We start from the raw sequence: 24,171 nt of genomic DNA, 5'->3' as shown, positions 1-24,171 counted from the left end.
TTGTCATGTTTTAATCAGATGCTATTTGGTAGTGGTACGGTATTAGTTACGACTTCGTGTCAACATGTCATATGTATTACAAAATTAACAAAAAGAGAAATAAACAAAGAGTATGTCGTACCGGGCACGATTCGATTAGATTGACAAAAATATGAACCTGAGAAGTTATAGTCAACAAAATAGCATTGCAGAAGCTAGGGAAAGAAATTAAAGTGACCAATATTGGTAATAAGTCCTTACTCAACACCCAATGCCACGCAAAACCCAGGGTACGTTTCCAGCTAGTTTGTTGGGTGGTGAATATTTAAAAACCTGCAGTCGATATAAACATCTCTAATTCATGAAAATATTTACCCTGTCAACAAAACATCAGACGTTAAACGGAATAAGAAGATGTTATACCAAGGTATCAGGTCAGGTATATGTGGCAGGTGGGGTTTAACGTCTTTACATATCTGGCTCACGATTATGGTTTGCAATGAGAGTTATAAGGCAGTATCTGTTGGACAGAGCTCGTGTCAAAGTGTCTATCTAGAGTGCTACATTGTCTGTTACCTAACATTTAGTACTATTAGACACACTGTTTCAAGTACTGACTACCTAAGAAATAGAATACTATTACTATTAGCTTCCTCCCTGTGACCACGGGCTTTCTAGTAGATTATAAATATAAAGTAGTAGTAGTAGGCTGGAAGAATGATCAGTAAATATAAATGTACGAGGTTTAACTCGATCATACTCAGGATCACTTCTATAATGAATATTGTATTTTGCGAGCACATCGAGTCCAGGTGGCTCGCTTAATTGTAAGTAGATATTTAACACTAAGTTTTACTGAAGAATATCATTTTCTAGCACATTTTCTAGGACAAAACTTTGCAGCGTAAAGTTTAGTTATTAATTATATTATTCAAGTTTAACACCTAAAGGGACAAAACTTATTCGACTCGGATCGATGGCTGAAAAGATGGCAGGTATCATAGTATTCATATGTAATCGAATAACGATAAACTAATATAAAGCTACCTTATAGACATTCACATAGTTATTATTTATGCTCATTGCTGCAGATAACCCAATAAAAATCACCGTAGTATAGATTATTAGATAAAGTAGTAGGCTGTAAGAATGATCAGTAAATATAAATGTACGAGGTTTAACTCGATCATACTCAGGATCACTGGTCCGTGTATTCACTGTATCAGTATTATAGTAGGGTTCAAAAAAGAGTATTTGCGAGTATAATGGGTCCAGGTGGCTGACTAAGTATAAAAAAGATATTTAACACTAAGTTTTGCAATGAAAGTATTGGTTAATATCGAGTTCAATAGTAACTCGCTTAGCTGCCTATAATAATATATAGGAGAGAAAAGGTTTATGCATCAATTTGTGTTAATTTTGGTATCCCAATCAAATTTAATATAATATTAATATAATACTTTAGACGGCTAATTAATTATATATAGTGCAAGTTTAGTCCAGCCTCGGTTCCGTATTTGTCATTGATGTACTTGGAGGTATATTATTATTGTGGTTACCTATTATATTACAGAATGATTAACTTTCCACGAGTGCTAATAAAAATAGTTTAGGGGTCGTTCACATATTACGTAATCAGCCGAGGGGGGGGGAGGGGGCTGGGGGGTTTTTAAATGATTACGCTAGTGTAAGTTTGACACAATAGCTATGTGTAAAACTTATTACGGAGGGGAGGGGAGGGGGTTAAAAATTGTCCAAAAAGTGATTACGTAATATGTGAACGACCCCTTATTCTGCGTGGACATGAACTTGAAGTTGAAGAACCATTGACGATGTATAATTAATTCAGAGCAAGTTCTTTTTACGCCGTCGCATTTTTAAAACAGCAGCGATTAAATCTATGAAAATTAGATGACAATGAATGGTAAAACGTCAACAATATTATTATAGATTGATTCGATGTAATGGGTCTAAGTCTAACTCCAAGTAACTGCGGACATAGTTCATTATGAATATGATTATGTGTTTACCGTGTTTGGGTGGCCATCATATTTTATTTTTACAGATGGGGGCGATATTTTGAACGATTCTATTTTATATTCATCAGCTATTGCTGTACTCTGTAAAATTTGAAAAGTATTTAATTAAAAAAATATTGGTTAGACTATTGATGTATCAGGTTACTTGGCGGCGCTCACTGCTCAGCCTGTCACTCCGTCATACTCATATCTTCATTCGTGTTTATTACCACTACCAGTAACACTAACAGTGTTAGTAACAGTATTAGTAACACTAACACTAACACTGAAGCCTGAGATCCCCAGCTATTGGTAAGTAACATGCTGAGTAAAATAGCATCATGTGGTCCGGTGGTCGCATCGTATTTGTTAATGTTTAAAAGAGACTTAAAAGTACAATGTACATTGTACATAAATGACAATACGGTGTGAGACTAAATAAAAAACTAATGCAAAATCGTCAAAGCTACACCAACACGCAGTTTTATTTTTAAAAGTAAAACGGTGGCGTGGCTGGTAATGAAGATCATCCGTGGTTTGCGACACTGCATGGGCCATGGACTTGGAGTGCTAACAGTAACAATTTACAAAAATGGCTCGTTATATATAGTATGAGCACGGTTATTGATGGATAATTATCAATTTTAATTGTTCAACCAAAAAATCAGAAATAGCTTATTTCCTTATATCTTCACGTTATCGTTAATTCAAGCGTTGATTTTCAAATGAGATCAAATTTATTAAATTTTCCGGGCAATTACGACGGATCATTCATTGACAGACAAATTCACAAAATACTTTATGATTATCTCAAGAACAATGACAGATTTAATTTAATTTATTTTAATCATTCATAATCTAATTAATAATTGAGGACAAAGTGAGCCGGCTAATCTCAGGTCATTATCCTTACCTGGTCTGTCCATCACCAGACAATAGGATCCATTGACTCAATAGATCCTATTGTCATACCATCTGCATTCCTCTAATGTATCTGCAGTAGCAGTAGGACCACGTACTATTATTATTTGACATACTGGTTTTACATTTTATTCAGTTTTCCTACTGGACTACAAGAGCACATGATATTATAAAGATAAGACGAATTGTGTAACTACCTTGAGAATTATACCAAATAAGTTTCATTTCCAAGTAAAACAGACAAATGCAAGGTTTTAAGCTATATTCAAATCATGGTATACAAATAAAATGATCAAAGAATGGTATTATTATTACTTTATTAAATAAGTTCAGTTCCAAATGGAAAGTGAGCAGTAAAGATTTGTAGATATGAAAGCTGCTGCAAGTTCGATTAAGCACGCAATATTGACGCACATTAAACTTAAATGATCTTGAAACTTTGATACCACAGAATTCTTCCAATGGATAAAGTAAAAAGGGTATAATTGTAATTAAGTCATATTAGAATAATAGTTAATACCGTTACTGGTTACGTCTGTATTGTAACCACTTGTAGTTAGTTATATAATACGCAAAGGATCACCGATAAACTGAGACAGCAATAAACAAGTATAACTAAATTTTACTCGTAGCCAGGAGTTATCTCAGACAGTTAACTGTCTAGTTAAAGTACTATAAGTAAAGTTAATTTAACATGGCACGTTTCTGTTATAAAACCAATTGGAAACGTCTAAAATTATCAACATAAGATTATTAGAAACAAACAAATTAAATAAACACGTGCACAGTTAACTATCAAACAAATAAAGTTATCATGCCTCAAAGAACCCTTTTAAAATTCAGCGAGAACTTCAGAGCTTCAGTGTTCATTTTCCACCGGAGTGGAAATTCCACGAATCGAAAAATAAAATTCAAGATGATGAAGCCTCACGGAGGCCAAGGTTAGAAAAATAACTTTTGTTAATGAAAAGCGGTCGATAAAAAACAACCGATAACAACGGTCCTTGTTACTACAACATGAACATTTGCTACAGCAGCAACAGTCAACATCCATCACCACAACAGTGCAGGACGAGCCTCACCATGACAGCGATAACCATCACCATGACAGCGATAACCATCACCATGACAGCGATAACCATCACCATGACAGCGATAACCATCATCATGGCAGCGATAACCATCACCATGACAGCGATAACCATCACCATGACAGCGATAACCATCACCATGACAGCGATAACCATCACCATGACAGCGATAACCATCACCATGACAGCGATAACCATCACCATGACAGCGATAACCATCACCATGACAGCGATAACCATCACCATGGCCAAGAAACAACAATCCAGGTTATGATAACAACTACACGAAAGTCTCACTGATGAAGCGGTATTTCTCCATGCACTCCTTGAGTTGACGTTTGACGTCCTCCAATCCGGCTGATAACTGTTCGTGGGTGTCTAGTGCTGTTTTCAGACGCTCTCTGCAACTGAGGGAGAACAAGGTTAGGAAGATAGAGGTTATGTTGTGTGAAACTCAACAATGGTGTATGATTCTTACACTCAATAATGTACAGCATCAAGGTAGCTTTAATAATGTGCCGTCTATCGTACCCATGGGGGAAGCCAAGGGGTATTTTGTGGTATTATGTGGGACCTTATTATGAGGGATTTCCAAAATCCATTCCTCAAAATACCACAAAATACCCCTTGGCTTCCCCTATAACCCATATTTGCAAATTGCATGACTACATAGACTTAATTTGAAAGCCAACACTTGTTGAGTTGTTGAAGTTACTACTGTAACTTTAAGACATGTTGAAGTTACAATAATTATAACCGTTACAAAATACTGAGGTTACAACTGAAACTGTAAGACATGTAGTTACAACTGTAACTGTTAGAAAAGTTGAAGTTACAACTGTAACTGTAAGACATGTTGAAGTTACAACTGTAACTGTAAGACATATGTTGAAGTTACAACAATACAACTGTAACTGTAAGAAATGTTGAAGTAACAACTGAAACTGTAAGACATGTAGTTACAACTGAAACTGTAAGACATATGTTGAAGTTACTGGTGTAACTGTAAGACATGTTGACGTAGTAAGACAAGTGGAACTATTTGTACCTTATATTGTGCTGCTTCTCCAGCTCTTTCATCGCGTCAATGTTCCTCATCCTGTTCTCCAATCTCTGCACGTACATCAAACCAAACGCTTGGATATCTTCCATCGCTAATCCTGCGATATAGACTGTAATTACTAATTAATTACTTGAAATTTGGAATAAGATTTTAACTATCTGTACCAAGATTCTTGCACGAATCGTCATAACAACAAACGATCGGCCGAGAACATGAACCGGACATTAAGCTGATCCTGGGTTAAGGTCAGCACACTGAGGTGACATAACTAATTTCAATAATCAGCTGTACTGTTATAATTATACACAAGTTGATTAGTACCTGCGTTAGCCATGAGTTTCAGGTCAGGGGGTGGCGATGATTTGTCTACTGAGCTGGAACTCCGGTTTCTTCTCAGGAAGACTGGGGCCCCTGTCTCGTCTGAGTTGGAACTGTTCCGCTCCTTATTCAGCAGCTTCTTGGATAGTTTCCTCTGGAGCCGAGAGTTGGAGACCGACAAGGACCGCTTTAGGACGGACTGTGGGGAGATTTTAGGTGAGTCGTGTACAATGTACAATGTACATGTAATTGTTGTATTTAATGGCGGGGATCAAATTTTGAAGAATTATGAAATTCAGCATTCCTTTCAACGAGCATTTAGATTATCTCTCAACATACCTCGCTTTTCTGAATACTCTCGTCGATGACATCGTTTTTATCCTTAACATAAACTGTAGGAGTAACTTCACCCACGGTCACGTGTTCTAGCTCCAGAGAGCAGGGTCTACTGAGGGCAGGACCAGGTTAGCTTTGAAACAAGGAGGTGGAACTAAATGAAGTTCACCTGAAGACTCTTTAAAGAAGACACAGCAATTGCACGAGTATGTCTGCAATACAAGAAATAAGACCATTTGTTCGAGGAAACTTCCAATAGTAAAATAGTACAATTGAGATGAACGGACCTGTGTTCAATGTTCGCTTCCTCAGCAATGCGGACAGTACGTTTAACAGAGGAGCGTGTAGTAGGGGTACCGTTAGTGTCGTTACTTATGTCACGTGGGGACCGGACTTCCGTTACACTGCCATGTCGAGATCTGTTCTTTTCTGTGAGGGAGATAACGAGGGTTAGATAACGATCAGCAGCTTTAAAATCTTAGGGTTCATTTCACTGGCAAAATATTGTAGCTTATCATTATCTAACGCGGCGGTGTGAGTGGTGAGGATAAAACTAAAGTGAAGACAATTAACAATACCATTTTTAGTAGCGATTAGTCGTCTATCCTTGCTGCTCTCGCTGTAAGAGCGTTTCATCACAGCTGGCTGGTGCTCGTTAACTTCCTCTTTCTCTATCACGTGACCGTTCGTAGGTTTGGTTGTCTGTATGTTCTCCTTCTTGTCTGGCAGCTTGCCAAGCATTAGAGAAGGGAGGATTATTTCCGGTTTGAGAACCACATTGTCACCCATAGACGTTCTCTTCACCTGCGGAATGTTTAGGTTAAATGTCTGCATATTTCTGGAGGACTTTGAGCAATCACATAAAACCTTAGAATGTAATCCCTGAAATGATTCCAGTTTCCTCAGACATTTCAAAAGCCCACTTATATCTTACATAATTTTAAAAATTGCGATATATTTACAAAATGGCAAGAACACACAGAACGAACCTACAGGTCTTGGCACAGGAAGACATATTATTCCTCAATACAAGGTTAACAAAGACCACAAACTGAGTAAACTCTACAAAATAATACGAACTTTAGTTAGATAAGAGTCTGAACTCTGATATAAAGAGTCTAAACTACTGTCAAGAGTCTCATGTCAAGAGTCTCATGTCAAGAGTCTCATGTCAAGAATCAGATCAATATTACATGAGCTAGTGCCCGTATTAGGTGGACTCGATAAAATCAGGCACACAAACATAAATACTGCAGCTCCAGTAGATCGGACAATATTAATTTGGCCGTCGTGCAGCTCGTGCGACTTTGACATCCAGTCTCACGATAATATCATAGATAATATCATAAATATAGAGATAGAGCTGGTAGTTGTATTCTCTATAAACAGGTTTAGATCAAGCTATATAATATATTGACAGGATGTCAGTTACACTTGTCAAGGAAGTAAACTAGAACAAGGATATATAGTAATAACAAGTGCATCAAGCTGTAACAACACTTGTCGAGTCTCTCGATCATTTAAAGTCGGCTTCAAGATAAATATAGTCTATTATGTCACGCATAATAGAGTCAAGTAAGCGAAAAAGGGCTGACAAGTGTTTCAAGACAGTATATAATGTGTCGTTACCAGAGTTCACAGGTACAGAACAGTGAGGTATTTGCACATTAAATAGTAGTGAGGCCCTTCTCACAGCCCATCTAACCAGCCCATTTTAACAGATGTTATTAATATTCGGGGCCAGATTAACTGGCGACCTTCAGACAGGAGTCTGAAGGTCGCCAGTTAATAGTCTATAGTCTCCATAGTCTAATAGTCTATAGTCTTCAGACAGGAGTCTGAAGACTATAGACTATTAGACTATAGGGTTCATTAAGTTAGGTACGTAGATCTGCTGAAAGGTTTATCAGTTGTTTATTAACTTTACTACTTCATACGTCCTACATATCGATTAGTGTTCCTTTTTGGGGCCGTGTGTATTCTGCAGTAACGTGGAGTTTAAGATAGCAGTAAGTTTAATAACTGACCAAAATAAACACCCCACTGAAGCCGTGCAACTACGTTATTGGTGGAGAGTAAGCGAGATATAGCTTGCAGAAACTTAAGATTAACGTCAATGGAAACCAGCTGTTGAGTTCGCTTGGATTTTAAACAGGTTAATGAACTTTAAGGTAGAAAGTTCAGGTACAACAGCTGTAATGAGGGATTTTAACGATTTCTGAATAACAACCCTTAACGTAAGATTAACGTCTGGAATTGTAATTAAATTGGCATGAAATGGTTATAGTACATGTAACTTCAGTACCCGATATATTAATAGCAACGTGTCTGGTTGTCACTCTAAGGTGCCTGCTCACGCCCTGATTATACGTTAAACAAGCTAACAGCATGCAGGAGAGGTTGATTAATAAAGCTGCAAGGTTATTAAAGCTCACTACTACATGTCATGGCACTTACAGTAACATACGAGACTGTTTGGCAACATTTGTACAACCCAATATCGGTAACATTCTCTGATATTTAACCACCTGCAATATTTAACCCTATAATCAGCACAACAATGAAGAGCTGATTGAGCTCTGTAGAGACACACTGGAGACTAAAAGGGCGTCTGCTAGGGGGGGGGGGGGGGGGGGGCTATAATCTACATCACACATATTGGAACACGTCTATACTCTAAATGGAGCGGAATATAGCAGCACATGTTCCTGAGCGGACGCCCCTCATTCCCGCCATTATTCCAGAACTTCCTCTCACAATCTGCTGCCTTCCCTATTTGAGTATAATTACCTCGCTAATTACGTAATTGAGAAGGGCCCCCGTTTTCTAGGCCCCTATCTAATGGCAACCCTTTGTTCTGGCCCTCAATACACCCTTATGCTAATCCACGATTACCACAAGTACACACGAAACGTCATTTAGCACTGATTTGGCGTTCCCACTGACGAATAGCAGACAAGAGGCTAGTATATGTTCAGAAAGTGAGAAAGAAATACACAACATCTGACTCAAGCTGTGGTCTAGGAAAGAAACAGTTGCTCTGCGGTATCTGGCAGAGAAATTAGGAAAAACGGAGGTCGGTGAGGGAATCATTAGATGGATCCAGACGGCAATTAGAAGGTTTATCTCTCGACTAATTAGTTAATGAATGTTACACTTAGTGCATTATTCAGCACACACTCTCGTTACACCAGCAGTACACAAATAGAGCAATTACGAGGTGGATATTGAGGTGGACAGTGAGCAATATGAAGGAACTGTCCATGAAATACACTACTACAGGACGCATGATAATGATACCCTACTTTATGACATAAATAATAACAGCAAGAATAAAGTAGGCTCTCCTACTAATGAAACATCAAAATACTAGTAACTTAGTAAAAAGAATATCCTGAATGGTACTCCATTTAGCAGCGTACAGGGCTAGCTATAAGGCACACAATACAGCTAACTGTTGCTTTAAAAGCAAAGTGTGAAATGTGAAATAACAGTTACTGTTCTGAAGTGTACTGTAACTTGAAGGTGCTTTTAAACAGTCGAAACAGTATCAAAAACTTCAAAGCACAAACTTTAACAAATTTAACATGTAACTTCATGGATAGTTCATTGTTTAGTAAAAAACAAGGGTTACAGTTGGTCAGTCGCTAGGATGCCTGCCGATCTGTGATTGGTCGGTTTTAGTCACGTGATCAGTAACACTGAATCTGATTGGTCAATAAACGGTTACCTGGATATGGGCGCAGAGCTCACACAGCTCACACATCACAAAACAGTTGCAACAGGAATATCTCTTTTACAGGAATATCAGCTCTTTTATCTTCTTATCTTATCTTTTACACTTGTAGATAAGGCACAATTCAGATTCTCCGATTGGGCGGATTCTTGAAGATTCAAGAACTTTGGAATGTCAGATATGCCGAGGCTTACTATAATAATGGACGACACAAAGCAATGCTAAAGAATAGTAAATTGTAATTGTAATACAAAGAGCGGAGAGCCGCGGCCAAACCAGAGATGAGGATTGCGAAATGTAAAGACGAGTCCTCATTAACTGTCTCCGTACAAATAGTGACTCCACTTAGGTCATTAAATCCACACGCACACACATAACCACGGTCAACTGTTACTACTGTTGAACTGTTCTTCAATATAATGATTAGAACGACGTCATCTTTACTCACCCGGTGTGGTGTTACGTAGGAAATTGTTAGTGCTTCTTACGGAACAAAACGCGGATTGGGGTGAGAATGTATTTGATTGGCAGCGGGCGACTTTTACGAAGAATTTAGCAGATTAGAAAGCAGAAAACGGTGTTAACTCACCCTAAAACAGACTGCGAACATGACCGGAACTCTTTCCTGAGCCTACAATTACAAACTCTTTTCGGACAGCTCGGTCGGTGTTGACAGAGCTTCAAGCTCGTGGTGATTCCTGTTGTTCGACCACACCGGGTACGAGGAAACTTGGGCAAGGAGATATCCGTGTTGGGGTTATGGGGATTATACCTCAGGGAAAACAGAGGTGAACTGAAGCAGAATAGAGCGGGTGAACGAAACCAGGCAGACAATTAGTGCTGCACGAAGAGCAAACGGCATGACAAACCAGCCAACCACAGGAGAGGATGAAGACACGTGACATGCGCTAATGCACCCACTACTGCTATTCAATTTAACCTGTTTTAGCTACAATACAACAAATCACGTGACGAATCACGTGTGTGACCAGGCAACCAATGGTGACCCGGGACTGTGGGGAGCAATCTTTTTGTTATCACTAAGAACCCTGGACCTTAACGCTAATGTTCACTAAATGGGACGCTTAGCTCATTAGTGTACCAGTGTACCCTGTATGCTTACTTCCTGTACACGGGTACACGTGTGCTGTGTGCGCATGTTACACGTTGCTATAGGTAACAAGCCGTAGTCACGTGGTCTACAAACACCAGCTTGTTAACCCAGTTACCGTTTAACGGGCTTGACAGGTTGTCAGCGTTGCCACGGTAACCAGCGCACTTCACACACCTGTCACGTGATCATGAGTCACGTGATGATGAGTGGTGTGATACGTTTCCTGTACAGACAATAAACAATGTTGCAGTTTACGTAATGTTACTGGTGCCGGCTACCTGTAGTTGGTAAATGCAGGTAACTAGTCGTGTACAGTAAAACTATACAGTTTCAGAGTATAACAATAGATACTGTACTGGTATACTTGGTAGTGAAGTTAGGAATTGTTTGATCAACAAGCAAATATAAGAATATGCTCTCCAGAAATGAAAACATGAACGATAAGGCAATACTTCCACCAATACCAGCACACTACAATCTACATCTCTTCAAACGACCAGTAAGAAAATAGCTGGTAACAGTGTGAAGTCAACCAGAGTCCAGAAATTACTATTTTGTCCGAATAATAATCGATTATAGCATGTATGGGACTAAGGGAATAATTACTATTGCAAGAAGAGTGTGTTAACAATGGACACTGTCGTGAACCATCCAACAATTCAGCAGTTGAACAGTACAAGGGTTCAACAATTTAACAGTACAAGAGTTCAACAGTTGAACGGTATAAGGGTTCAACAATTGAACGGTATAAGGGTTCAGCAGTTGAACAGTACAATAGTTCAACAATTGAACCGATATGGTATACAAAACAGTATTCTTTCTGGTTGTATAGATGAAATATAGTCCTCAACTTATCCTATTACTCTATAAGGAATGAATTCTGAGTAGGAAAGATGCGTGTATTCCGACAATCGGTACTCTTTGAAGTTTGAACTTGCAAAATATAAGGTTATATTTTGAAGGAAGCGGATTCACTAAGGAATAAGGATCGGATTGATCCAATACATTAGAAACACACTTGTAAGTCGTATACGTTTAATACCTAATCTCAAACTATTAGTTACCAACTAGAAACACGAGCTAATGGAGAACAGACAGCCAGTAAAGTGACGATCCTGATATCTGCAGTCACTTATACAACCCTCAGCTAATAACTTTTATTGAATGCCGTAACCCTCGTATAACTTTATCATTGAGGCAGCTGAAACTTGGATGATCGGAAGGGTATTATAACCGATCATGAGGTTATAATACCCTTCCGATCCGAGTGCAAGGTGTCTGGGTCGTAGAAACTAGCTGTCAAATATTGCCAGATCTAAATTACATCTGGTAGAGAAACGTATAATTTGCTCTTTGAAGTTGGAGACAACCTACGGGAAACTGGTTTCATGATAATGACACATGTTCCTTTTTTATCGGAACAAGCCATGAAACGACGGGTGAATTTATTGACGTAGCTCAGATAGAGATTTGATAATTACAAATAGAAATTGGAATTCCCAGAAATCGAAACTGACAGCAAGAAAACAGTAGGTCTTCCGAGCAGTGAGCAATGAGCATTGACATGCTATGACGAAACTGAAACTCATTGGAGCAAATAATTAGTAACAAAGAGAAAAACTAGAAGTTAAAATCATATTATTAACAAGCTTTTAAAATCCTATTAAGAAAGACAGCGACTGAAAAGTTAAGTGAACTTGCTGTTACAGTCGATGCTAAAAGTCAGGAAGGCGGGAAAAAGAGAAGAGAGAAACCATGTAAAACGTAAACGGCGAGTGAACTGGACTCATGTACATGCGGCGATATACAGGTAATAAATTCCCTGAACTATAATAATGGGCTGTAATGCCGCGCTAACCAGACCAATAATCACCCTTTATCAAGCCACGTGACGTGGTATAATTATGTGGCTGAAAATAAACGCGGGGCGAGATGACGCCACCCGGCAGTGGTGTTACGGTGTTATTCTAAATTGAGAAGAGGAGGCCACTCAAGTTGTGATACTATAGAGCTTGACGCGGGACCCGTGCACTACAAGTGCATCGCTCAAGTATAATAGTATAAGATTTGTAGTACATCTTAAATGGGAAGATTTTGGGTAACCACCCAATCAGAGGGATCTGTCATGTTGTGTCGTCATCAGTCAAGTTCAAAACTTCTTTACTTTCCTATTATAATACGTACGCTTACTCAGCAAAAAGTTATGATTTGAGTACAACTTTAAGTAATACAAATCTCGCAAGGAAGCGAAAGTGCAAGGCCAGAATTGACTATATCGCACGCCACCACGGCAATAAAAAATGTACAACACCGAAAACATCATCAAGAAATGATAACTGGCGCTGAGGAGATCGATCTTAAAGTGGGCACGATGTATGGAAGTCTATTGTTCTTTATCTTAAAGTTAACAACTGTTGGTATTTCAGGAATTTATCAGTTTATTGGCGTGGAGTACATTTTGGGCACATGCATATATGTGTGTAAGACTGCTGCCGCTCAATTCCTCAAGTTTATTCTGATCAGAGGACCTGGACCTTACAATACGCGGCGGCCGAACAATTTTATCGCGCCGTCGCTGTTTTGGAATGTGTACGATACATATCCCTATCAATAGCTTAAAACTACAACCTGAAGAAAACTCACAAGTTAACATATAGTTGATCCTAGCCTACTTTTACATCAGTAAAATGTGTCAAATTTTCAGGGCAATTTAGCGTCTCAATAAAGTGAGACGACACAAAAATGAAAATACCAAGTGTCAATAAAATCCAACCAAAAAAACGAGAACGGAGGAGCGAAGTCGCAGCCTGAACAGGTGAGAATAGCAGTGGTTACAGCTTGCGGTCCGCACAATGCCAATAAACTCTACCATGGAATTTTAATTGTGCTTTAGTCTTTAGTAAACGGATACAATAGCCCTTCCTGAGACAATAATGCTGATCTTTGTCTGGTAAGTCTGAGGACGGTTATCATCTATTATGGCATGGTGTTATACTCGGCGAATTGAAACAGTTATCATATACAATGGGCACTAAGTTAAATGTACTGGATATCTTAATATATAAGTCGTGGGTAAAATAAAATATTGAAAAGAATGCGTATTAAGAGGCCGAGTCTACAGTATTTGTTACGGTTAATCTGGTGATAACAAGCGAATGATACAGTTCTCACTTCTAAGGCAAAGTGTTTCGTGAAAAGTAGTGTTTACACTTACAGTATAGCGTTAATTCTTATTTCTTATATCGGTAGATGTTCAGCTAATAGAAATCGTAGTCCTTGCAGTGCAGGAAGTAATCATAGTTGGGAATTCTTATCAAACTGTGACCTATCTGATCACTAATCGAGCTGATAGAAGATAAGGAAGATCAGGCTCTAAACAAGTTGTCTCCACTTCAGACCCGGTGATCTGCAGTCTGCACGTGTGGGGACATACCTGTGACAGAGGGTCGATGTGGGAAAGAGGGTCTACCAGAGTCCCAGGACCGATCAGCTCCATTCCAGCAACCAGCATATCTCTCATATCTCAACTGTTTATCACACCTCACAAAGCTGTCTGTTCTCTTGATCACACTTCAAATCACACCTCACAAATCTTATCTCCTGCTTCAAATGACACGACAATCAACAAATCTGGCAAAACTGACCAGCAAGAAGAAAGTGTCTATTAAATGAGCAACGAGCGTCAACAGGGCAAAGTGATGACGAAGCGAGCGAAAGATAATGACAGCGCAGGCGGCAAGACAACCACTCAATCACGTTTGGCACTTGTTGAATGGTTTCTGGTTTAAACACCACAAACTCCAACCAATCAAGCCGTGGAAGAGTTGAGGTGGGGATGAAAGTTGAAACCATAAGCTTATCAGTGTCGCTGTAGCAGCACGTGGGGTTGCTGTAGCAACACGTGGGTGCCACACGGGCCAATATTTAAACAACAACTGGTTTAACCATAGACATCACAAGAAAACGTTTCTATCGCAAACTCGCGAAGCACTGGATGTCAAGTTAAACTGGCAGGAGTTATAGTAAGTTTCTCTACGAGTTTTGTTGGAGGTGAAGATGTGTGGAAGAAGGTGACATTTAGTGACAGAAAGACTGTCGACCTCTCGAAACTTTTGAGGGGTAAAAGGGATTCAATAGGTTTACAGTGCGAAACCCTATTTCATAGCACGATTGAGAGCCAATGTGTTTACCTTCCTGACAACTTATTACGCAGTTCAGGGATCTGGAATCACGAACACTCTGAAAAGAAAGGAAAAGCTGCAGAAGTTCAACAAAGTATATCTTAGTTTAGTGTGACGCATGAAAAGTTTCAAATAGTGTCGAGTATCCTAAATAGAAAAGTATTCTACTATTTTTGTCACAGGTGTACACGATAATTCACAGTTTTAAATGCAAAGAGACAAAGAATTTGATAAAGGAGACAAAGAATTTGATAGTCGTGTCAACCTACACCAACCTTACAGCAGGTTTCAAAATAGTAGTTCCATGTAGGTGTTTATATAGGTCGTGCATATTAATAATAGTCAGTTATTATGACATGATAGTCATGCTGTATGATGGTAACAAAACCTCAGCTTCAGCTTTATAAGACATGATCGTCATGTGAACCGTAAAAGAGTGTATTTGTCCAGTCTATAATACTCCAACCAGAAGCTTCAAACTAATCACACATTTTACTCTCTGACGTCTATTTAGAGCCCTACTAAAAACCCACAACAAAAGAATAAAGTCCAGCTGCGACTGACAGAGAACCACTGCCGCCCTGACATCCTAGAGAAACACAAGTTTTACAGGGCTGGCTGAGTCCCATGAGCAAGAAAGAAAGGTGTTGAGTTACACTAGGGGACATACTCAGTTAGAGGAAGTAGAGCCGGATCTAATTCTGGGTTTATCATTGATCTTGCAATGACTTTTAGTTTTACATTGGGTGTTCTCTTGAAGTTGGAAATGTTGGAACGTTAATTTCACGCAGCAAATATTCGTGTTAGACATTGGAAACTAGATTATTGACAAAGCGATATTTAAAATATAACTGAGTACAAGCATACATGACTGGAAATGAGATTAAGTTACTGCGACAGCATTGACTTTATCTTGTATCCAAATTTCTTATCGCAAATTAATGAATTAGGTAAATTAATTAAGAATAAGAGGTATTACACGGCAGAACAGCAAGATAAATGGATCACGAATGAGCTTAGCTGTATAAGTTATGATTGTTAGTGGATGTAACTGTAAGTCAAGCAAGTAACATGTAAATATTATGCTAAAAGAGCGGTAACTGTGATAAACAAACATAATAACCTATCGATAACAAGACTTATTTGGCAAAGATCCAGCAACTAAATTTGAGAACGACTAACCAAAAACCAGGTACAAAACACGGAATTTTGAAATAGAAATCATCGGACTTGGATCAGTGATTTAAGGAACTGAAAACTAAAGCAAAAGATGGCCCAATAAATAAAACTCACACAAGGTATAAGTATTACGCAACAAGAATTCAAATATCCACCAGAGAGGTAACCGAGACAAAACTGAAGGTTGAGTAGTTCAGAAAAAAGAACGGGGTCTAGAAATACTGAAGTATATTTACCACAGATAAACTTACAACAGGATGGTCCTTTAACCAACTGGCTGGCAACGCCCCTGGGGTCGGACCAGCGTGCAACAGAGCAGCTCATATTATAATATTGGAGACGTAATGTATAGCTTGCTGGAGACGGGGTTAATGCTGGGGAGACGTAATGTATAGCTTGCTGGAGTGAACAACATCGCAATATGAGAGTTAATAACAGTTCCAAAAGGCTGAATGGAGGAAAGTGTCTCACTATACACTAACGGCTATATTTCAGCCATCCTCTGTGTTGAGATCGATTCAAATATGGAATAATAGCACTAAATGTTAGCTGTGTGGAGCACCGGGCCGGGTGAAAATCCGAGTTGCAAGAAATTGTAAAGGCAACTCCTCGAATCTTCCCGAAGATTCGTATGTTATGGCTAACAAAAGTGAAAATTGCACTGATATGCACTTTGTAAGCACCCAAATAGTTTCAAATAACAGATGTAATGATCATTAACACTGACAACATAGAACATCTGGCGGGCGGCAACACACTCTGCTGTAGTCCCTAGTGACGTCATGGGCACAGAATTGGCGGGAGTCCTTTGCCCTATTGTGCCCAAGTGACCCAACATCAGATTAAAACCCTGTGTCAAGCACCGACCAACTGTGCCACTCCTTTACACTAATGTAACTATGAACAAACCTAGAACCAAACCAGTTAGAGGTCGGATAATACATCAAAACAGTAAACACAACATACGTCACTACACAAACAGAACATACGTCACTATACAAACACAACATACGTCACTATACACAACTTGTAGAAAATACTACACTACAATACAAGACGAACGAACAATAACAGAAAAAAACTAAACTTGTACTCACCATGACGTTCTGGAACTCGTCAGACTCCTCAATAGCACGTGACCTTATCATGACGGGGCGGTTAGGGTTCGACACCCGCGATCTTGTTACCATGGACACAGGAGGGGTGGGTTTGGTTGCTACGGCCACCGTTCGTGGCATTTCGTGATCTTTATTGAGCACTATGACGCATTTGTTGTTGTTTATGTTCTCCAGCACTTTGGGCGATTTGATCGTTTCAGGGACTACAGGCATTATTTTGTCCTCCATATTATAATTGTATCTATTGTTATCTTGATAAGAGTATTTGTTTTTGTCCGGAAGATTGTCTTTACCAGGAAACACATAACTAGTCCTGTCTCCCAGAGCTGGTGTAGGAGTGGTCGGAGTAAAGGGACTTTCCGGATCTACATTCTCGGAACAGGACTGATATTCAGAGTCGGAGCTGGAGAATGATTTCTGTTTTGTTAAAGTCACCGGTTTGACATGGTTCACCGGTCTGGGAGGTTTCACCGGAGTGATAGTTTTGACGAGTGATGTAGGTCTCGCCAGAGTCAAGGGTTTCCCTGGTGACGAGGGTTTCTCCAGGGATAAGGGTTTGACAGGGGAGATTGGTTTGACAGGAGTGACAGGAGCTGAAGTTGAGAAACTGAGAGGCATCCTAGCGGGAGGGGGAGGCGAGGTGAGGCTAGGGAGGGTTCGCTTGTTAACGAACCTCGACAATGGATCAGTGTCTGCCTTCTTGGCGGAGAGGTTGTTTACTTTTTGTGGAGTAATGTAGGAGACACTGTTGTCTTCTAAAATGTTGGTGTGAGGAGACGTATTGACAGGGGACAAGTTACAGTCCGGACACTTGTAGGTCCTGTCCTCTAAGCTGCCGTATCTATCCAGTCTGGTGTGGTGCAGGGACAGAATCCTGTAACAGGAGTAACGTTAGACCTCTATTTGAGACAGACTACACAACATTCGAAATTATTTGACAACCAAAGAGCATTAGTTTTAAGCAGACTATCTGCCAAAAAAAACCAACAATCTTAATAGACCAAGAAAACATCAAAAATCAAATATACGTGATTTAAAACAAAATGCTCAAACCTAGAATAGCAAGCAGCGCAGACAGTGGATCTTCTACAACATTTCTTACAGAGGGAACTCAGGGTGACTGGGTCTGTCTTACAATTAGTACACAGCGCCCTCCTAGTCCCACTGTCCTCCGAGCTCCACAACTTCTTGGCAAACTGCAGGATACTCTTTCTCATCTTCCGAGAACCAGGCGATCTCTTCGTACTGAAACAAGTAAAAGTCAGGGACCCAACTACTGAAATCGTCCCGGTCGTGTTCCGGTTGTTTGTCTGAAGAATATTGGAACAGTAGATGACACGTGAAGGTGAGATGTTTTTGATGTCACCTAACAATTACTTGGTAATGCGACTTTGTGCGATTTCAGTCGGGTTTAGTTGTCAATTTTCGCGCGATGTGCAAGGTGTGGTTTGGGTTTTAAAGTAAGGTTTCGAAGTAGAAACCTACACGAGGTAAAAGTGGTAGAAGAAGCTTTGGATGTGGGGCGACAATGAATTATAAGTTAACCGCTTGGAGCTCATAGGGCGACTGTAACTTATAAGTTGCCAAGCTTGAATCAGCAGCTCTACAAGTCACTAAGTTTTCAGCATCTCTGCACGAGTCAAGCACCAGACGTTGAATAATGAATATGTTCTCGGATATATGCAAATTTGAACTTTAAAATACTGAAGCATGATGTCGGTGCAGGATGGGATAGTCGCCGAGCAAGCTTATGAGCTTTGTTGTCACAACGTTCATGTAACGAGGTATGACAATGAATAGAGAGGAGTTACATCCGTCATAGTGCCAGGGCAACACGCCAAAAGCAGACATGACACTTGAAAATTTACAAAAGTCTTGGCAATTACAAAAGTCGGATCACAGGTACGATTAGTATTTAAGAGATTGGTACGTATAGATGCCGCGTCCGGTACGTATAGATGCCGCGTCCGGTACGTATAGATGCTGCGTCCGTGAGAAGGAACACCAACCCCCCAATTAACAAGCGTGCAACCATATAATGACCACCATTATGTCATCTTTTCTGTAAAGTTTAGTTATTTTCTTGGGAATCGAAACTTGGACCAGACTCAGTCTGGCTCGGAGATCAATTTGAAACAAACCAAGATGATTCACGACAGGAGAACCTCTAAGAAAGAGATGCTGAAAACCTCCACCAAAGCACAAAATGTTTTCCGTAACAACTGTCCAAACCCCACATTTTATGCTACTTAAAAAAACTGAGGGTCGTAGGTAAAGAATAAAGTTCTTGCATTATAACTATCCTTAAAAGATCAAAGCAAACCTCGTGACTGGCGAGTGCAAACATTTCAACTAATTAAAATTCATCTCGAACTCCATGCAACTGCAAACCGAACAAGGTCAACAAACTCAAAAAAAAAGAAGGAGATTCTAATTTGTGATATTCAACACGGGCGAAACAATCGAAGTAGGAACAAAGTCGGGAACTGGGTAGACTTAAAGGCACGGATGGTGAAAGATAAGGTTCTCTGAGTATGGGGCACCTCATTGCACGGTGATAAAACTTGTTATCTTAATTAGATAATACTCAGGGTAATGGTGCAATAATTACCACTCCAGGAAGTAGATAAGAATATGGCAAATACAAGTATAAAATCCTTTATAAATAGACCTCCCCGGACTCACCTTTCCCACATAAACATTGCACGCAAGTGGATGCTTCAAAATAAAACGGTTAGCAAAGCTTGTTACGAAAGACTTAAAGTCGCAGCTGTGAGAGCAATGGAAATAGAAACCGTGATAACTGTCAACTGAACGTTATGTAAAGGGTTAAATGTCAGATGTGAGGCAACTCAAATCCTCAAACCTGATTGCACAATGCACAACGTTTTCCAACCTCTCAGTAATTATCAATACTGACATCACTAGAAACTATTAAGTGGGCCGTCACGTGATCACAACACGTGGTTTATCACGCCTTACCAACAGGTTTTCCTACGATTTCATTAGCAAAACGTATCCTTGAAAGATACGATCATCAATAATGTGTTCCCGCAACTGTCAAAGGGCCAACAATTACAACACTCATCAGGTACAAATATCTGCACCATGCAGCACCGATGATACCTCACCTGGAGGGTCCGCGTTTCCGGGCCAGTTCACATTACTCATCACTGATTCAAGGTGTTAAAATATATACTGCTAGAGAGAGGCACCTGACAACACTGTTCCATCATCACCTCCCTGCTCCCAGTGAGAAAAGAGACATTAGAGAGAGGGAGAGAGAGAGAGAGAGAGAGAGATCTTCCTAATCTAGGTGCTGCTAAATTTGAGTTTTTGTAGAGATGAGGTTGATTGAGGATGGTGGTAAGTGGTGAGTGGTTGGTTAGGGTGGAACCCAGACAAGATAATACCAGATGACAAGTTAGAATTAACGAGCTTGTACCACTTAAAGACTGGACAACACAACAACACAACAATGGCGAACCTAGCAAGCTAGGATCGAGGGGCCGATCTCCTTTTCTTTTGCGGTGCGGCCACGGTCCTTTCGGTACAGATTTCCCTGCAGCATAGTCGGGACGCTGGCCCAGGCATATGCACTCGTGTTATTTTCGCAGCTCTAATGAGAGCCACTACCATTCACACCATGGTTTGGTGAGTGACGGCTGCCCATCAATTTTGAAATCTTGGCCCAACTGGGATTCGAACTCGCAACGTCAGGGCCAGTAGACAAGCAGATTAACCAACTAAGCCACTGAGCCAGAGAGAGAGAGACTGGAACGGTGGCTATACTGAGTGATAACTTGTGATCATCGAGATTGGTCACTGTTTAAATCGTGTGAAAGTGTGTAATCAAGCAACAATCAGAACCGTGAAATATGTCAAAACTAATTCGTTGACTTACATGAAGCACATTGAAGCAGTTTTTCAAACTGAATCCAGAGAGAACAAAACAGCCAATCTCAGCGAAATTTCTACTTTAAATTTCTGCTTTAAATTTCTAACAGGGTTTTAATTTCCATTGAAACAAGTCGGCTGTGAATAAACTATTCATCTATCGTTAAACTCGGAATAAAGTATAAGTACGAGCAAGTAGTAGTGATACAATAAGTTAGCCGCACTTGCTCACAACAACCTGCAATCAAACCACAGCATTTCACAGTATTTGTCACATCAACCAATCAGAGCAAAGCACATAAACGACACTATCCAATCAGACCACACCATTCAAAAATATTTGCGTTCAGTCCTAGATTGATGTTGACATGAATGATTTTTACGAATATGTTGGCGGAGCCAGCAGTATGCAAGGGCGGACGGGGAAAGAGCCTTTAACATGTTAGCAGGGAAGTCCGTTATTGTTTGGCGTGTTCTTCAGTGATAAGTATAGGAATAAAGGGAGGATAAGGGCGGAACTGTGCAATTGTTGAGGATTCTTAGTGCTGGCTTGTACGCTCGCAAGATATTTACGACTTTTACGTTGCAGAAGGGAGGCAGAAGTCAACAAAGAACTGTTAATCAAGAGTTGCTAAAATGGGTGGTGGTCCACAGTGAAAGAGCATGAGGAATGTTTGGTAGGTAGCTGCTTGTGAGAAAATAAAATTTGAAAATATAAAATCCAGCGACGCTTAGAATAGCTCAGAGCTTGGTGTTAATTTTGACCAGAATAGACACGCATATAAATTATAAGTCTTCACTAATATTATTTTCGTTGTTCATTATCTATATCACTAAAGACGAGTCTAGAATTGACCACGTGTGGATTATTGCGGCTAATCAGTACCAATTGCACATTAATTAGAACATTCTCGACTCCAAATTTGAAGACATGTGGTTCACAACTGAATAAAGGATCGGGAAATTTGATATATTTTCAGTTTTAAGAATAAAAGTTTTTGGGCTCGGGAGAAAATTATGTGAGGTCTTAAAGTCGTGTTAATACTATTTATAATTTAACACATCAAGAAATATTCTAAAAATCCATAGTTTAGATCTGATTGGATGAAATTAATATTTCAAGAATCGATTTTCTTTAAAGACCACTCACCTAGCGTTGGCAGAAATGAGGATACAACTACAGCGAGTGGTAGGTAAAGTGGGGCATCCTCTGAGACTCTGACTGCCAGCCACCCTCCTGATCACTCCACTCTGGTGTCTGCAGCTGTTGCTACGGGTGGGGCTCAATGCTCTGTTCTGACACAGCTGCCCTCCACTGATTAGTGCGTCCGGCATCATAGCCGCTCAGATCATACAAGCTATGGGGGAAGTCAGGTTAGGAAATAAAGTGTATCGTGGATATGCTCAATACCTACCATCGGAGATATTTGGGGTGATACTAGTGATATAATTATTATTTGCGTGCAGGTTGAGGCAAAATAATATACAAATAGAAAATAGAGGTCATTGAATTACTACTTACGTAATCGTAAATAGTTGTCTATTTCTGGTAAATAATACTGGTAATCTAGAAAATACAGCTGCAATACGAATGACATTATAATCGATGATAACTATCAGCTCTAAAGTGATCTAAAACTACTACCTCTAGAGTCTAGATCTACCACTTGATATCGGACAGCAATATTTGCGAAATCAGCGAAATTCGAAGCTAAATCGTAAGGAGACGAATATTGCATTTGTAATATTTGGTAACTCGAAAAAAGGTGGACATCTGCTGCCTACAACGCTTGAGTGGGTGCAGTACTATATTATATTGATAAATTGAGATAGTCAACAAAAGTAACAATCTGACAGACACACGTCCACTAATGATTAACGTCATGGTGCGGGGACAACCGACAAGGGACAGGGGATCTGACTGGGATCTGACTTGTAAAGAACGTCCCAATTTACTGTCAGTGTCATGTATTATAGAATAGTGATATTCAGTTATGGGACGAGCAGATCATTGAAGCAGCTGTGAGCTAGTGTTACATAATACAAGTCCTCTCCCGTCTATACTGTACGATTCTCGAACAAGTCAAGTAAAGCGGCGCCTCACAGCAAATCAATAAAGTTAGGGTAGAAATTAAAGTCAAGACACTGAGTAAGTAGTTGATTCCTTAAATATACAAAATGGTAATCATTCACTGAAAAGGGGCTCTAAAACGTAGGACTAATATCGTGATTACAAGCAACAATGTCAATGAAGTGGAGTGAGTTCATGTATAGAGCAAGGACTGGGAGATACAAAAGAAACTACCTCAGAAGAACCTAAATAGAGTACAGTACCAACTTAGATTGCAGGAAACTGGGTATTACAGTGGGGCTAACTATCCCATAATACTTACATCTGTACGATGAACCTAGTCTAATGTACGTTTAAATACTGAGATGGGGCTGAATTTTACAAGCAAGAAAGTACGGAGTGGCAAGTTCAACCGAAAACATTAAACAATTGTCGAAACATGATTATTTAATAAGGATGTAACTAAAAATAATTGCATGTCAATTTGAACGATCAACTGTTCAATGTCCTGTTGATAAGCAGATTATCTCTTATTTCAACACGTATTTGATAGAAAGTCTACGTGATACCGCGCCCTACATCCGCCTTTCTAAGGACACCTGTTTAAGTAGTATCTTTATTATGCTCATTTGCGAACAAAACCAGTCATACCAGAGGTTTCATCAATAAGAAAGAAATACAAAAACGGCAACGACCAGAGGATTTAAAAAAGACTGATAAACGTCAACAAATAACACGCTACCAGTACCTACCACTTGTTAAATTTACGTCTTGACATTAAATTTGCACAGCTCCTCACGAAGCTCGGAACATGAACTTCTAGAAGTTCTAGTCAAGATTAGTAATATTATTATCTGAGTCTCATTATTATGCAGGTGGTGGACGACTGCTGAACAGTTAAAAGTTGGTACACTGACCGACGGTTGCTTTTAAACCCTGCAGTTTCGTATGACTCTCACGATAAGCACCTGCCAACGTTTGAGGCTAAAACCCTTCAGTTCACAATTAAATACTCAAATTTTACTCTTACAAAAAGTCTTGATTAGACGTTCGTCTCTTCTTTTTATGATATTGCATTTGAACGGTACTTTGCAGCAGCAAAAATATAACATGATTCTGTAAAGTGGAATTTTTTTTTCTTTCCCCAGC

At 39.6% G+C, this 24,171-nt stretch overlaps 1 protein-coding gene across 7 annotated transcripts; it reads right to left on the bottom strand.

Annotated features, from left to right (window-relative positions):
- Positions 1-3,163: 3,163 nt before the first annotated feature.
- LOC134816042 (uncharacterized) lies at positions 3,164-22,311 on the bottom strand. 7 transcript variants are annotated; one of them, XM_063824751.1, is made up of 9 exons: positions 22,102-22,311; positions 18,108-18,299; positions 17,034-17,928; positions 6,305-6,530; positions 6,014-6,155; positions 5,730-5,838; positions 5,394-5,589; positions 5,058-5,169; positions 3,164-4,416 (listed from the first exon to the last, which is right to left on the bottom strand). In XM_063824751.1, the coding sequence occupies exons 1-9, from the start codon at positions 22,287-22,289 to the stop codon at positions 4,290-4,292; spliced, it is 2,187 nt and encodes a 728-aa protein (XP_063680821.1). In that variant the 5' UTR covers positions 22,290-22,311; the 3' UTR covers positions 3,164-4,289. The 7 variants fall into 7 exon arrangements, with proteins under 7 accessions (XP_063680821.1, XP_063680822.1, XP_063680825.1 ...); XM_063824752.1 differs by having other exon boundaries at positions 5,730-5,835; XM_063824755.1 differs by lacking the exon at positions 22,102-22,311 and adding an exon at positions 20,959-21,020.
- Between the last annotated feature and the right edge of the window lie 1,860 nt (positions 22,312-24,171).

Source organism: Bolinopsis microptera, chromosome 5 (genome assembly GCF_026151205.1).
Source record: "Bolinopsis microptera isolate Bmic1 chromosome 5, MBARI_Bmic_1.0, whole genome shotgun sequence".
Lineage (NCBI taxonomy): Eukaryota > Metazoa > Ctenophora > Tentaculata > Lobata > Bolinopsidae > Bolinopsis > Bolinopsis microptera.
Note: the sequence above shows the minus strand (reverse complement) of the source record. Positions and strands in the feature narration are given on the sequence as shown.

Coding starts and splice junctions, on each gene's coding strand:
- LOC134816042 (XM_063824751.1), bottom strand. CDS start 22,289: ATGATGCCGGACGCACTAATCAGTGGAGGGCAGCTGTGTCAGAACAGA. Junction 17,929..18,107: donor TGCGCTGCTTGCTATTCTAG/GTTTGAGCATTT, acceptor CTCCTGTTACAG/GATTCTGTCCCTGCACCACA. Junction 6,531..17,033: donor ACGAGTTCCAGAACGTCATG/GTGAGTACAAGT, acceptor AACATTCCGCAG/GTGAAGAGAACGTCTATGGG.